At 39.3% G+C, this 16,503-nt stretch overlaps 1 protein-coding gene across 7 annotated transcripts in view; it reads left to right on the top strand.

The window, feature by feature from the left end:
- Positions 1 to 16,503, top strand: part of fars2 (phenylalanyl-tRNA synthetase 2, mitochondrial) — a 434,754-nt gene that overhangs the window by 247,914 nt on the left and 170,337 nt on the right. For all 7 annotated transcript variants that reach the window (XM_063070032.1, XM_063070031.1, XM_063070030.1 and 4 more), the window contains one exon: positions 1,887 to 2,047. In XM_063070032.1, coding sequence (XP_062926102.1) covers positions 1,887 to 2,047 — 161 coding nt within the window. The remainder of the gene's footprint in view (positions 1 to 1,886; positions 2,048 to 16,503) is intronic.

The following is a 16,503-nucleotide window of genomic DNA, read 5'->3' on the forward strand; positions in this document are numbered from 1 at the left end:
GCCGGGAGTCAGTGACCTTTGTCTTGTAGATATTGAGCATAAAGCCCTTCTGTTTTATGCATCAAGTTAATGAGTCAGCTCTATTCCAGAGTGTGTATAAGTGCAAGCATTGACCATAATATTATACTTATAGGAGTAGAATTAGGCCATTTGGCCTATTGCGTCTTCTCTGCCATTCAATCATGGCTAATTTATTTCCCCTCTCAAACCCATTCTCCTGCCTTCTCCCTGTAACTTTTAATGCCCTTACTAAACAAAGATCTATTAACCTCTGCTTTAAGTATACCCATAAATTGTGGCTTAACTACTGATATTTGTGTTCTAGACTGTGGTCATCACAGGTCGAACAGTTTCCTGCTGATTATTTCCACTCTTAGAGGAAGTTTGTTGAAGTTGCACTAGAGCATTATGGCAAGAAAAAGGGTGAAATTGCCAATGCAATGATACAATCTTGTTTGACATTGGTCTTTGAGGTTGGGTATGTTGAAGACCCAGTGGTTAGGATCATGACTTACCTGCTGTTGCAATGCAGATACAAAATATAGGCAAATTTTCTGCGGGAAGCCAAAATTGATGGGTGGTGTATTTGTCCTCCTTGGTTGTTGGGGTCAAAGACTTTAGCGGGGTTGCAAATGCCATATATAGTTAGTTGTTGGTGTTGTTTCTTGGATTTCTCAGTGTTATCACACAGTGAAAATTCTGTCCACTGGGCCTCTCAATGGATGGAAAGTGCACTGTTATTCAGAGAGCAGTCCTTCAGCCACTGGAAAGAGGTGGTTGAATTGAATCCTGGTGATGACTTCCCTTGTGGAGGACTGCAGAGAGAACCATCTGCAGTTACAAAAGCCTTTTGTTGAAGCTGGTCACAATTACAGGATCCCTGAAATATACCCTCTTCTTCCCTTCCATTTATAATCGAAGCTCAGCAGAGAATAGCATTAGTCACAGATCTAAAGGAAACAGTGGTGCAACGGCATGGAGTGTTTTATTAGTCCTTTGCTGAAGCCTTTATTTATGCTATGCTTAGGAATGGATCATTTCAAGAAATTCAGGATGGATGAGCAGTGGCACTTCATAGTGAAGATTCATTGCCAATGGCATATCAGTGCTATGTTTGAGATAGGCAATTCTAAAGCAGTGTGGAAATTGATTAAGGCTATATTTTAGGTGATGGATCAGAATTGACGTTCCAAGGGAAGGGAGTAGTTTTAACAGGACTAGTATTTTGTGCAAGAGAGAATGGATTAAACTGACATTGCCAGTGGGATTCATGAGAGCCAGCATTTCAGAGGCATAGAGGATGGATCTTGACCGTCATTTTGGAGGAAGGGGAATGGATCAGGACCAAGGTTTTATTGGGTAGATACAGGCATTTCAGAAGAAGCGAGTGGGAGGTGGTGTCGGATATTTTATAATTAGCATCTCAGCTCAAGGAGGGTGCACTGGGACTGGTATTCAAGTTTAAAGGATTAGCAATTCAAAGAAGAATGACCAAGCTTGCCATTTTATCAGAAGGGAGATTAGATCAGAAAGACTGGGATTTCAAAGAAGTACGAATGAATTGGTCTTGCATCTCCCTTACCCTCTCCCTGTCTCTGCGTCCTTACCCCCTGCTTCTGCCTCTGTCCTTCTCTGCTGCCTCTCGCTCTCCCTGTACTCTGCCTCTCCCTCCACTTCTCCCTCTCCCTGCTTCTTCCCCTTTCTTCCTTCCTTTGCAATGTAAAGGCACTATATAACTTATATAAGTTAAGTTATATAACAGTGACACTATATAAGTTGTCACTGTTGTTCGCCTAAGAGATATTGGCAAGATACCTTTGTAGGTAAAGTGAAATTTGACTGGGTGATCCACTGTTCACAAGGCCTTTCTTTCTTTTGGATTTCAGCTGGTGCTCAAGACAGGATTGGATATGCTTTTGGCCTGGGTCTTGAACGACTGGCCATGATTTTGTATGGAATACCAGACATACGGTTGTTTTGGAGTGAGGATGAAAGATTTCTCAAACAATTTCAGGTTACTCATATTGACCAGAAAGTCACATTTCAGGTAAAATATACACTATTTTTCTTCTTTCTACTGCATTAGGTTAATTTGCGTGCATTGACAACTTAATCAGAGGTTTGCTGTGTGATTTATATTTATTTTCAATTTCAATTGTAACTTTTGAACTTTATGCTCTGGGTAATTCCTCTTTGTTTTTTGACATTTGACATTTTTTTTTCTGATCTGTCTTTCTCAGCTGTAGTGATTGAATTTCTGAAGCACCTAATATCCTTATGTTTATGAAGCTCTCACAATGATGGGAGTTCCAGGATATTGACCCAACAACAACGAAACTAAAACAAGTCACTGCAAAACTGCATGTAACTGGCCCCTAGGACTTGAAAGGATATGGTATCGTATTGGGGAAGTAACCTTGATCTTGTGCAGTGGTGTGCTTTGTGAGCCAGTTGTAACTTACATTTGGGGAGAAGTAAAACAAGCTGATTTACAAGCACCAACATTGGTTTATGCCATAAATGACCACAACTGATTCAAAGGAGGATGAAAAGGATTTATGTTGATCCCTTACCACATGGCTCTTCCAGCCAAGAAGGAAAGGCAATTAATCGTTCCAATTCTAAGCTACATCCGTTGCATATATTCATTGGCTGGAACGTATGCAACGGCCGTAGCCTAGAGTCATAGGAGAGACTCATACTTGTGGTTTTCTCTTCCTAATACAGTTAGAACTTAAACCCGCTGAGATACTAATCATGAATTGAGTAAATTCTGTCAGTCCGTTACGAAGAAAATCAGTGCTGCAACATGCCGGCCACACTACCATGTGATCATATGTTTCCTACTGGACTATCAATAACCATTTTGGAAGTTTTAGAGGAAGAATATTACATTTCTCCAGGTTGGGGTTATTTTGTTTTCATACCATTGCCAGCTGCCATTGAATTCAATGTAGTAGCAGAGTTTTGTAGAAATTGCTAGTCATCAACCAGTAGCAAAGTTGTATTCCATAAGCTTATGGCCCTACATTTCCTTTATACTGCCAGAACCAGCAAAGCAGAAACAAATTCGCTTTCACAGAAAGACATGGTGGGAGCTGCTTTAAATTTAGGTTGTTAAACGCAACAAAATGGTAAGATAGAAATCTCTGTGTGCTAAAGAGCAGAAGTGGCATTTAAAGCCAGAATCAAGTGACATCCAGCCAACAAAACACTACAGTGCTGTCAGATCCCATTGTGTATGATGAATGGACCACTGACAGGAGGTGGAAGGTCCAAGAACAACCCCATCCTTAGTAACTCAGAGCCCAATCTAGGAATGTATTGAAACCACCTTCAACCCTCTTTGGCTTCCCTCAAGACCTTCATCATCATAAAAGCCAAGCTTAAACAAGTTGTTCTGTTTCACTAAATCAAGGAGTAGCCAAGCATTGGACACAACAAAGTCTGTAGGACTAGGTAACATCTCATCCGTGGTGCTTCAGATTTGTACTCTGGATGAGCTCGACTTATAGTCAAGTTGTTCTAGTACAGTGATAGCTCTGCCATCTACCTAACAATGTGAAAAATTGCAATTAATATTCTGTGTAGAAAATTAAGAAAAAATCCAGTCCAGCATATCACCACCCAATAAGTCTACACTTACTCATCAGCAAGCTAAAGAATGAATTTCAGAGCTTAGGCAAGTATGACCACACTTATTTTTGTTTGACTTGATGTGGCATCAGTGAGCTCAGGTAACAGTGATGTCAGTGGGAATCAAAAGAAAAATTCTTCAAAGGTTGGAGGCTGTTCATGCTGGAATGTTGGATGAGAAATAGCTCAGCAGATTAAATTAAATTTTGAAGATGAAAGCTATCTGTTGATGTATCATGTCAGAACTGTGCAATATCTCGACTTTTTGCCTCCATAGATGCTGTTTGTCCCATTGAGGTCCTCTAGTGTTCTGTGTTTTGTACAGAGGAAGATGGTTGTGGTTATTTCAATTCTATTATCCCAACTCCAGGAATCACTACCAGGAGTTTCTAGGATAGAGTTCAAGGACAAACCATCTTCAGTTGCTTCAGTGATGACCTTCCTTCCACTAGAAGTTCTGAAGTGATGGTCGTACGAAGTTCCATTGTGTTTGGAACTTATCAGAAAATGAGCTATTACAGCTTGGAATAGTATCCAGACAATATCTAGGCTTAGACTGATGCAACAAGTAACATACAAGTCTTACAAATGTCAGGCAATAGCTATCTCCAATGATAAGAAAGTTTAACTGCCTAGACATTCTGTGGCATTCTCATCAAACTCCCACTCCTACCACTGATGGCCTGGGAATCACTTTTGACCAAAAGCTTTACTGGATCAGTCACATAAAAAGTACAAGAAAAAGTCAAGGGTGAGAATCCTATAACAGGCAACCCGTAGCTTTCTGAAAAAGCCTCTCCAACATCTAGAGCAAGAGTTCCCAACACTTTTTTTATGCCTTGGATCGATACCATTAAGTAGGGGTCTATGGACCCCAGGTTAGGAAGTCTTGATCTAGCGCATGATGGAGTACTTCTCCCATGCCTGGATGAATGCAGTCTCAGTCCCACTCAAGAAGTTTGACTCTATCCAGCACAAAGCCTTTCACTTGATTGGCACTTCATTCATTCTCCTAAGGATTCATTTTCTGCAAGGCCAATACACGATACAAAGAAGAATGGTTAAATCAGGAATGTGAGTAACTAGAAAGAATCCCTATTACTGATCTAAAAAGGTTACATCAACAAATCGAGAATATTACTGGTAAAAAGCTCCTTTGTTCTTCAGTTGGACGTTTGAAAGCAAAGGATGGTACCATTATCATGGAAAAAGATGAGATTATGAACAGATGGACTGAGTATATTCAGGAATTGTTTGAAGATGATCAAGGCAAAAAACCAGAAATTAAGAAGAACATTGAAGGTCCAAGTATTTTAAAATCTGAAATTCGTAATGCTATAAATAAGATGAAGAAAGGAAAGGCAGAAGGTCCTGATGAATTAGTAATAGAACAAATTATCGCCCTTGAAGATTATGAAATTGAAAAACTTACTGATTTAATCAATGGCATTTATGAGATTGGAATAATACCAGAATATCACTCTTCCTAAGAAACCTGGAGCAACAGAATGTGAATTACATAGGACCATAAGTTTAATAAGTCATATCACTGAGATACTTCTAAGAATTTTGATGACAAGACCTAAAAGTAAGATACAAGCTGAAAAAGGTAAAGAACAAAATGGTTTTGTGAAAGACAAAGGTACAAGAAACAGGATATTGATGTTAAGGATACTATCAGAACGAGCTATTCAAGTGCAAAGAGATTTGTTTGTTTGTTTTATCGACTACACAGAAGCATTTGATAAGGTGAGGCACAATAAGTTAATTGAAATATTACAGGAAACTCTAGATCTAGATTCGAAAGACCTCCGCCTAATCAGAAATCTGTACTTGGAACAAACTGCCGCTGTAAGAATAGATGGAGAAGTGAGTCAGTTTACGAAAATCAAGAGAGGCGTTAGACAAGGGTGTGTTTTCTCCCCTGATTTATTTAATGTGTACAGTGAAACAATATTACAAAAAATAAGAGACATCTGGGAAATCAAAGTTGGCGGTGAAAACATCAATAATTTTAGATATACGGATGACACTGTGCTAATTGCAAGTACGGAGGAAGAACTACAAAACTTAATTGATATAATTGTTGAAGAAAGTGCAAAAACGGGTCTGTCTATCAATTGCAAAAAGACAGAATGTATGGTGATGTATGGTGATATCCAAAAAGAAGGAGAATCCTATCTGCAGGCTGAAAATAAACAGGGAAGACATAAAACAAGTACAGAACTTTTGCTACTTAGGATGCCGGGTGACATCAGATGGCAGGTGCGACATGGACATCAAAAGAAGAATAGGGATGGCAAAAGACACCTTTATGAAAATGAAGAATATACTGACCAACACTAAACTAGGCATGACAACTCGCCTCAGAGTACTTAAATGTTACGTTTATCCAGTTATGTTATATGGCTCAAAATGTTGGACAATATCCAGTAACATGAGAAAACGAATTGTAGCAGCAAGGATGTGGTTTTTGAGGAGGATGCAAAGAATATCATGGATGAAACAAATATCTAACAAGGATGTCATGAACAGAGCAAGCACAAAAAGAGAAATAATGTATGAGATCATGAAAAGGCAATGTAACTTCATTGGACATGTGATTAGGAAAGAGGAGTTAGAATGCACAGTAATTATGGGAAAGATTGAAGGGAAGAAAGCAAGAGGAAGGCACAGACAAATGATGATGGAGAGAGCAGCCAGAGAACTGGAAATGAATACCAATGAATTGATCCACTTGACCCGAAAGAGGAGTGTGTGGGCCTTGGCAGTCAAAGCTCAAACTGGGCATGGCACCTGATGATGATGATGAATACATGATAGCTCCATTGTGTAACATCTACAAAATACACTGCAATTACCAAGTCTACTTACTTCAGACTCTCAATCTCAGTTACCAAGGGCAGGAAGAGCTAGGAAACATAGCCTGCTATGGGTTCTCCTCTATGTCACACACCATTCTGTTTTGGAAATACATTTCTGTTCTTGTCACTTAGTTTAAAAGTTGGAGCTTTCTATCCATTTATAACATGGCAGTGCCTCAATAAAAGGACTGAAAACCTGAAATTAAAAACAAAATTCTGGAAGTACTCAGGCCAGGCACCATCTGTGGAGAGAGAAACAGACACCCATCATCTTTTCTGAAATATACTCATTAGCCACTGAGTGTATTCTCATGGTCTTCTGCTGCAGTAGCCCAACTACTTCAAGGTTTGACATGTTTTACATTCAGAAATTCACTTCTGCACGAACTGTTGTAACGTGTTATTTGTGTTATTATCACCTTCCTGTCAAATTGAACCAGTCCGGCCATTCTCCTCTGACATCTTTCATTAACAAGGCATTTACTGAGCTGCTGCTCACTAGATGTGTTTTGTTTATCACACTATTCTTTTTAAACTTTAGAGATAGTTGCGCATGAAAATCCCAGGAGATCAGCAGTTTTTGAGATACTCAAACCACCCCAACTGGCACCAACAATCATTCCACAATCAAAGTCACTTAGATCACATTTTGTCCCCATTTTGATGTTTGGTCTGGACAACACCTGAACTTTTTGAATGCCTTTTGCTGCCAAATGAGTGGCTGATTAGATATTTCCATTAATGAGCAGGTGTATAGGTGTACCTAATAAAGTGGCCACTCTGTGTACATTTTAAAGATATTGTCCAATAAGCTGATTGTAAATTCACCAGACTATATAATATACAGATGTAATAAATTTGACTCTGTGCAAAACTGGTATTAGTAAATAGAAGGTTAAAGTAGAACAATCCTTGGAGGCAAACAAACAATTAAGTAGGTATTTCTCGAAAACTTATGATTTGAACTATAGCTGTCTCTTTTGTGCAGTTTGAGCAGGAAATTGGATTTGCATTACTCATAAAAAGTCCAATAGATGTTTATTTTTAAATCTATTAGTAATGTAGCCAGAGGATTAATTGAATACATTTTCTAATGTGGGCATTTCTTGTCTTTGGTTGTTTGCCACTGACCTTTGATCATAAAAGGAAATGAGTTTGTTTTTACTTAATTTGAGATTGACAACTGTTGATAACAATCTGATGTTATTGTTGAAAACTGATATAAAAAATGATTAACTTTGAGGTTTCAATTGCATTGGATTGCATATTTATTAAATGTAAATGAAGCTTCATCCTGACATATTAGCTGAAGTGCGGAGGGTTGGGCCACTGAATAAGTGATGGTTTGAAAGGCTTGACAAGTGTTTTCTGTGTGACCGAGAGGTACTGTGTGCATTTTAGGTACTCAGTATTGTAAGTTCAAGTTATTGAAAATAACTAAAACCAAGGTTAGATGTTTCAATGTTCCCTCCCTAGTAATACCTTCTTTTTCTCTGTGTATTGTGGGTAGCTGGCATAGCAGTCCAAATCTTTCTGTAGACCAACTCTTTAGTGCCTTGGGGATATTTCTGTAGCATTTTCAAAAAATATCTTTCTTTAGATTTTTATGGATGAGTGACGTATGCAATAAATACTACACTGAGAATGTTTATTGTCCAACACCTAAATTGTCTATTTAATCATTCTGTTTTTGATACTTTTGACTTTTGTATTGAGATCAATACGTAAACATTGTATTAATAATGAAAGTGACAAAATGTTTTGTTTCAAGTGCTTTGGAATTCAAATGCTGTTAATGTAAATTGCGTCCCAGTGGAGTCACTTTAAATAATATACCATTTCCCACTTATTTTCTTTACTGTCATACAAAGGTTTTGACTTTTGAATCAATTTCTATCTTTAAATCGTGATGTACACAAAATATGGCACCTATCTCACAGTTGACTTACAGTGAGTCAAGAGGATGCAATCCAATTTCCTCGTGTAAGTTGGTGCTGGTAATGGGAGGAAATAGTTCAAAACAATCACATTTTTACCTAATCCAATTTCCAAGCTCTGTTGCTTTAAAGTTCAGCCTAGAGTTGTGGAAACGCTGAGACAAATTTCTGCAGTCACATTGTACTGGGTGCACTCAGCCTCTAATTTTTCTGTAGTAAAAATGCAACTTTCCCCCAGATTTTTGACTTTAGAGTGTTTGTGGTTAATTTATAAAAATAACAATGTGAGAGCACCAGATAGGGATAGAAGGTGTAACATATTGCATGTTCTTTCAGAGTGGGAGAATCAGCGTCGACTTTAGTAATAAGCTATGGTGGAAGGTGACCAGATCAAAGTTAGACTCCACTGTACATCGCATCCAAAACAGATCTAATATTTCTGATTGAACTGGTTTACTTCATTTTGTGTGACCTGATTTTGGAGTCAAGTTGGCAGTTGACTTAAAACTCCTGAGTGACGTAGAACAAGAAATCTATGTGGACAGGGCTAGGGGAAGAACTTGAATGGAGTGGAAATAGTCATAGAGTCAGAGAGTCATTGAGCACTACAGCACAGAAACAGGCCCTTTAGCCCATCTAGTTCTTGTCGATCTACTATTCTGTCTAGTCCCATTGACTAGCACCTGGAAATAGTATTCCATACCACTCCCATACTTATCCAAACTTCTCCAAATTGTTCTAGGAAAGAAAACAAACAGTCATTTCAGAAATGGGCAGAGTTTCCTTTTTCTGTCACATTTAGTTCGACTTCAGATATTGAAGGTCTGCAGAAGTTTCCTCTCTGCTCAGCAGAAATCTGTGTTCTGTTCATCTGTGAGGCTGTGTGACAGACTCCGGCCAACTGAGTGGATGAGTCCAACGGTCACGAAGGCGGTCTCTGCAAGTGTTGTGGAACGTGTAGAGCACGACAAGACACAGAAGTTGTCCTGGTCATCCACTGCACCTAGTCCCATCTCCAGCCGTCTCAACTTTTGTATATCAATCATTTGGCATCCATTAGTCTCGTGAGACCATGGATTTGTGCCTTGGAAGGATTCCAGGGCACAGGCCTGGGCAGGGTTGTGTGGAAGACTGGCAGTTGCCCATGCTACAAGTCTCCCCTCTCTACGCCACGGATATTGTCCAAGGGAAGGGCATTAGGACCCATACAGCTTGGCACCAGTGTCGTCGCAGAGCAATGTGTGGGTAAGTGCCTTGCTCAAGGACACAACACACTACCTCAGCTAAGACTCGAACTAGCGACCTTCAGGTTACTAGATGAACGCCTTAACCACTTGGCCACTGGATCCGGATAGGAATTGGGAAGAGAGAGTGAGGCTGATGCTGTGCAACTCTCCCTCTCATTAATCCAAATCAAGCACCAGTCTCGACACCATCACCATGGTGTCGAGGTCTTCATCGACGTCAACGATGGACAAACAACACCTGTGAGGCTGTTGCATTACCTTCCATAGCTTCTATGTTCCTCAAGCGCAGCTTACCAGCCAATCTCACCTCAAAACAAAAGCATACCAGCTAAATAAGGCAAAGTATGTAATAATATTGATGTGCTTTTTTTCCTTATTCTCATCTGTCCATTTTTAATCTGGATTTTATTTCTTATCTATTTTTTCCTTTAATTCAAAATTTTCTTCTAAGCAAATAACATTTTATTCAGTATGTCAGTCGATTGTTTGTGTATTTAGTTTGTTTTTGACCAATTTTGTGGATATCAGAGTCAAATGTTGAGCTTGTAGCAGCATCATAGTCACATTGCGTCATATAAATAGCATTTATAAAAAATCAGTTAAGCATAAATTATATATAATGCTTGCAAGAAAATAATCACTGTAGTGATTAGGATTTTGTGGGTTGATGTTGAGAAGAGATGTTTCAGGCAGAGCATATTAAGTGATTTTTTTTTGTTTTTCCTCTGCATAATAAATGCAGAGTCTGTCTACATTCTTTCTCCAGTCAAATAGTCTAATTCTTAATAATCTGAAAACATTCAGTTTGCCTCAGAATTAGTCTGAAATAGTGATTGTATAACACACTGTGATATATTTTTGCATTGGCAACAAAGATGGAATTTCTATTACCAGTTGCCAACAGTAGGGCCACACAATTTTAGTGATCAATTTTAATGTAAATCTCAATGCAAGAAATAACCAAAAACAGAAAGATTTTGCAGTAGTTCAGTGACAGGTTCACAAGGCATTCCTCAACTTCCACTTCTGCTCTGTTCTCTTTTGCTTTGTCAGCTATATAATGTGCTCAAGGCTATTCATGCATTGAGAAATGGTATGACAAATTAAAAGAAAATGTTAGACACATTGAGTTAATTTCTGCTTGAAAAAAATGCAATTTAAAATGATCTGCTAAAGTCTTTAAGATAGTGAACAGAAAGAGCAAAGTTAAATGGGTAGCAATTTTCCCTCTTCCCTTCCCTCCCCAATTTGTCTGCAATTCTTTACCTGTATTTTTTTTTCAATTCTGACAAGTAGTTGTTCATCTGAAATGTCAGTTCTTTCCCTCTTCACAGATGCTGCTTGACTTGTTAAATATTTCTAGCAGTTTGTTTTTAAAATGGACCTTAAGCAAGTCAGAGGTCGTTTGCATTAGTGATGAATTCATTCCCAAATTTTATAGGCACAAAATTAGTAGCAAATGTCAGTTAGAATTTTACAGTTGGAAGACTATACATTGGAGATACAAGTTATTGAGGAATGATATTAAAACAGAGCGTAAATATATGTAAAAACAGACGTTGGATATGCATATGGAAGAAAAGGGAAATCAAAGGTTATGCTTAGAGGAGAAGAACTTATAGCTAAGTGCTGGTTTATACTTTTTCTTGAAAAGTTTTGTTCTGGAAGTTGGGTACAGCTGCATCGGAGCACAATCCCAATTCTGCAGAAATCAATCAAACGTAAGCCGGTTTACAAGAGGACTGCAGAAAAATGGGAACTACCTTTGTTGATCTGTTCAGCATTGATCACTTCCCTGCAGTTGGCTTACTCTTCCCAGTCAGCACAAAGATTTAGTTACCAATTGTTGTAAGAGTCTATGAGGTTAAAATAATGGATAAAGTAAAACTGAATAGTATGTACCTCCGCAGTTCTTTGTGCTCTGAAGAGAGACTTATGTCATGGTGTTTGCAACAAACCCTCATCATCTTAGAAATACAAACTATAGCCTTGATAACAGAGGGCATTTAATACACCAAGCACAATGCTGCCTTTGTAAAAGGTTCCTTTCAAGGACTAAAATGTGACAAAGAGAATTCTGGTAAAATTGAATTGTTGATGAGTATAGGGGTGGTAGTTAAATGATTAATTTATTGACACAAGAAATTCTGCAGATGCTGGAAATCCACAGTGGCACACACAGAATTTTGAAGGAGCAGCAATTCAGGCAGCATATATGAAGATTAATAAATAGTCAATGTTTCGGGCTGAGACTCTTCACCAGAACAAAATTATTGGACTTCCAATAATTATTGGATTTCCAGCATCTGCAGAATTCCTGTTGTTTGCGTTTTAAAATTATTAGACTGGTTGTTTGATTAATTTCTTTGAAATTTGTGTCATGTCCCCTCAGTCACATCTTCTGTTACACACACGTTCTCACTGAGGTAACTCACCCCTCCCGGTCTCCACTCTATAACCTTCCCCTTTGTTTGCCTGCTCCTTTTTCCTTTGTAAGTTAAAATTTATTTTCTTTCTATGTTTGTTCAGTTCTGATAAAACACTATCAACTTAAAATATTGTCTTTTCCTTTCTCCACAAAGAAATGTATTTCCAGCATTTTCTATTTTTATTTCAGAATTGTCGCATCTGTAGTATTTTGCTTTTGTGTTGCATTTCTACTTGGGAAATCTAAATTCAATAAATCAATCAGTAACGAAAAGCAACTGTCGTTAATAGTGACCATTAAGCCACTAGAACATTGCTAGAACAGTCCGTGCTCCAAGCCTTGGTAACATTCCCCAACTCTTTCTACACTACATTGGTGCAACTTGCTGCACCCATGTTGAACTTTGCATCCAACTTCCACCCTACCTTTATATTTACTTCATCCATCTCTACCACCTTACTTCCCTTTCTTGACCTTGCTGTCTTTATCTCTGAAAACAATCCACTGATATCTTTTATAAACCTCCTAACTCTCACAGTTATCTTGACTATACCTCTTCCCACCCTATCACTTGTAAAAATGCTATTCCCTTCTCTCAGTTCCACCGTCTCTGCCACATTTGTTGTCAAGTTGAGGCTATCCATTCTAGAACATCTGAGATGTCCTCATTCTTCAAAGAATGGGGTTTCACTTCCACCACCGTTGCCGAAGCCCTCATCCACATCTCCTCCATTTCTCACTAATTTGCCTTCATCCCATCCTCCCACTGCCAACACACAGATAACATTCCCCTTGTCCTTACCTACTACCCCACAAGCCTCCATATCCAGCAAATAATTCTCTAACTTCTGCCATCCACTACAATATCCTGCCACCAAGCACCATTTTGCCTTTCCCCACTCTCCACTTTCCGTAGGGATCGGTCTCTACGTGATCCCCTTGTCCATTCATCCTTCCGCATTGATCTCCCCATTACACTTCACTTTCGAGTCTGTCAGGATCATTTACTGTATCTGCTACTCATAGTGCAGCCATCTCCACATTGGTGAGACCCAACATAGATTGAGGGACTGCTCCAATGAGTACCTTTGCTCCATCCACCACAAAAGGCACGATTTCCAGGTGACCACACACTTCAACTTCCCTTTCCATTCTGACATGTCAATCCATGACCTGCTGTACTGCCACGATGAGGTCAAACTCAGTTTGGATAAACAACACCTCATATTCTGTCTGGGTAGCCTCCAACCTGATTGGGTGAACATCAATCTTTCTAGTGTCTAGTAATTTTGCTCCACCCAATCTCTCTTTTTCCATTCTTCATTCTGGCTCCATCCCTTGTCTTCTCCTCACCTGCCCATCTCCTCCCTCTGATGTCCCTCCCCCTTCCCTTTCTCCCACAGTCTACTCTTCGCTACTATCAGATTCCTCCTTCTTCAGATTTTTTTTTTACCTTTTCCACCTTCCACCTTCCATTTTCTAAATTCGTCCCCCCTCCCCTGTCCACCACCTTTCCCCTTACCTGGTTTTACCTATCACCTGTCAGCTTGTATACGTTCCCTCCCCTTTCTTATTCTGGTTTCTTCCCCTCTCTTTCCAGTCCCGATGAAAAGTGTCATGCTGAAAAGTTGACTATTTAATGCCCTCTGTAACTGCTGCCTGACTTGCTGAATTCCTCCAGCACTCTGTGTGTATGTTGCTCAAGATTTCCAGCATCTGCAGAATTCCCTGTTTATTGTTCGAATATCATCTACTTACAAATTGTCGGGAAGAGATCCCACTGTCCTCGCCCTTTCTGGTGTGTTTCTGACGCAAGTCACAGAAGACTGCAGATGTTGAAATCTAGAACAAGAAAAGAGACGCTAGAGGAACTGGGGTTAAATAGCATTTATAGAGGGAAGTCGACTGCCAGTATTTTGGGAAGATCTTCAGAACTTTTTTCTGAAAACTGAGAAATTAGTGATCAAAATGTATTGTAATTCACACACTAGCAAAATAGTAAAAACACCATGTTGTTAATAATGAGGCGCAGCAAGTTGGTTCACTCTTAATTAAAGTGTTCTAGCAAGCCATGTGGTTTAATGGGAATACTGATGTTGCCACTGATGTCAACATAATGTGAATTAATTTAAAAAGATACTAGAAGAGGAAAAAGGTATGAATGTTGTCATTTGTTACTTGATGGTAGGTGGTTACAGATTAATTGATAACAAAAATGAATGCTTAGTGCCTTGCTGTTCTTAAGGCTAACATGGCATGGTGGATGTATAAAGCTCTGATATTTGTGAAATGTTATAATTCAAATTCTATTTAAGAATTTGAATTCTGAAGAAATCAGTGCACCCCCAGATCCCAGGCCCACTAAAATGGCAATGAGTGAAGTGAATGTGATGGTGTGCTGCTAAGACATTGTTTTTTTTACTTAATCTCAGGTTCAAAGTATATTGCATGTTGCAGTCATGTAAAAAAAATACTGGAGGCTGCCATTCTTCATGAGACATAGGAGCAGCATTAAGCCATTCAGACCATCAAGACTGCTCCACTACTCCATCACGGATGGTTTATTATCTGTCTCAACCCCACTCTCCTGCATTATCCCCATAGTAGTGGCAACTTCACTGTCTCTGCCCTGACACTCTTGAACCTCCACTGTACTGCTAGTGTCTTTCACAGTGAAGACCGATGCAAAATCTTCAGATGTATATCTGAAGAAACTTTCAGTATCCTCTATAATATTATTGGCTAGCTTACGTTTGCATTCAGTCTTTTCCTTCCTTATGACTCTTTTAGTTGCCTTCTGTTGGTTTTTAATTGCTTCCCAAGCCTCTAACTTCCCGCTAATTCTAGTTCTATTATAAGCCCTCGCTTTGGTTTTTATGTTTGCTTTGACTTGTCTTATCAGCCACAGTTGTGTCATCTTGCCTTTAGAATACATCTTCATCTTTGGGATGTATCTATTCCGGTCTTCCAAATTGCGTCCAGAAATTCCAGCCATTCCTGCTTTGCTCTCTTCCCTGCTAGTGTCCCCTTCCAATCAACTTTGACCAGCTTCTTTCTCAAGCCTAGTAATTCCCTTTACTCCACTATAATACTGATACATCTGACTGTAGCTTCTCCTCCTCAAATCGTAGGGTGGATTCTCCTATATTATGATCACTGACTCCAAAGTGGTCCTTAAGCTCTCTAATCAATTCTAGTTCATTGTGCAACACCCAATCCAGAATAGCTGACCCCTAGTGGGCTCTGCCAGGAGCTGCTCATGAAAGCTATCTTGTAAGCATTGTAGAAATTCCCCACTCTTGGGACCCAGCGCCATCCTGATTTTCCCAATCTACCTGTATATTGAAATTCCCCTATGGCTATTATAACTTTGCCTTTTTGGCATGCATTTTCTGGCTCCTGTTGTATTTTATAAGGCAGATCTTTGATACTGTTTGGAGGTCTGTATATAACTTCCATCAGGTCTTTATACCATTGTAATTCTTTAGCTAGACCCACAATAATTCTACACTTTTCGATCCTATTTCACTTTCTAATGATGAGATTTCATTTTTTACCAACAGAACCACGTCATCCCCTCTGCTTACCTGCCTGTCCTTTCGACACAATGTGTATCATTCGATGTTAAGCTCTCAGTTATAACCACAGCTCATTGTTGCCTACAGCATCATATGTATCAATCTGTAACTGTGCTACAATTCATCTACCTTATTTTCACATACTGTGCATTTAAATATTACACTTTCAGTCCTGCATTCATCACCCTTTTCAATTTTGACCCCTTTTACATTGCATCTCATCCTGTTGACTGCTATTTTGCCTTATCATCAGCCTGTCTTTGCTGGCAGTCTCACTACACACTGCCTCTGTTTGCAAATCAACTGCCTCATTCTCAGATCTATCACTCTGGTCCATTCCCCTGCCAAGTTAGTTTAAACCCTCCCGAACAGCTCTAGCAAACCGACCTGCAAGGATATTTGTCCCTGCTGGGTTTTCGTACATTCGTTTCCTTTTGTACATGTTGTACCTTCCTCAGAAGAGATCTCAATGATCCAGAAATCTGAACCCCCCCCTTGTTGCCTGCACCAGTTCCTCAGCCACCCATTCATTTGCCATATCATTCTATTCTTACCCTCAGTGGTTCATGGCATGGGCAGCAATCCAGAGATTACTACCCTGGAGGTCCTGCTTTTCAGCTTTCTATATGTAAATCCATGGCCTCCTATTCTGCCATGATTAGACCAATCTCACACTGGAGAAATAATACCTCGTATTCCATCTGGAATATCCTTCAAGCTAATGGGATAAATATTGATTTCACAAACTTCCAGTAATTACTGTCTTATTCCACACAAGAGAAAGTCTGCAGCTGTGGGAAATCTGAGCAACAC

This window comes from Mobula hypostoma, chromosome 17 (genome assembly GCF_963921235.1).
Source record: "Mobula hypostoma chromosome 17, sMobHyp1.1, whole genome shotgun sequence".
NCBI lineage: Eukaryota > Metazoa > Chordata > Chondrichthyes > Myliobatiformes > Myliobatidae > Mobula > Mobula hypostoma.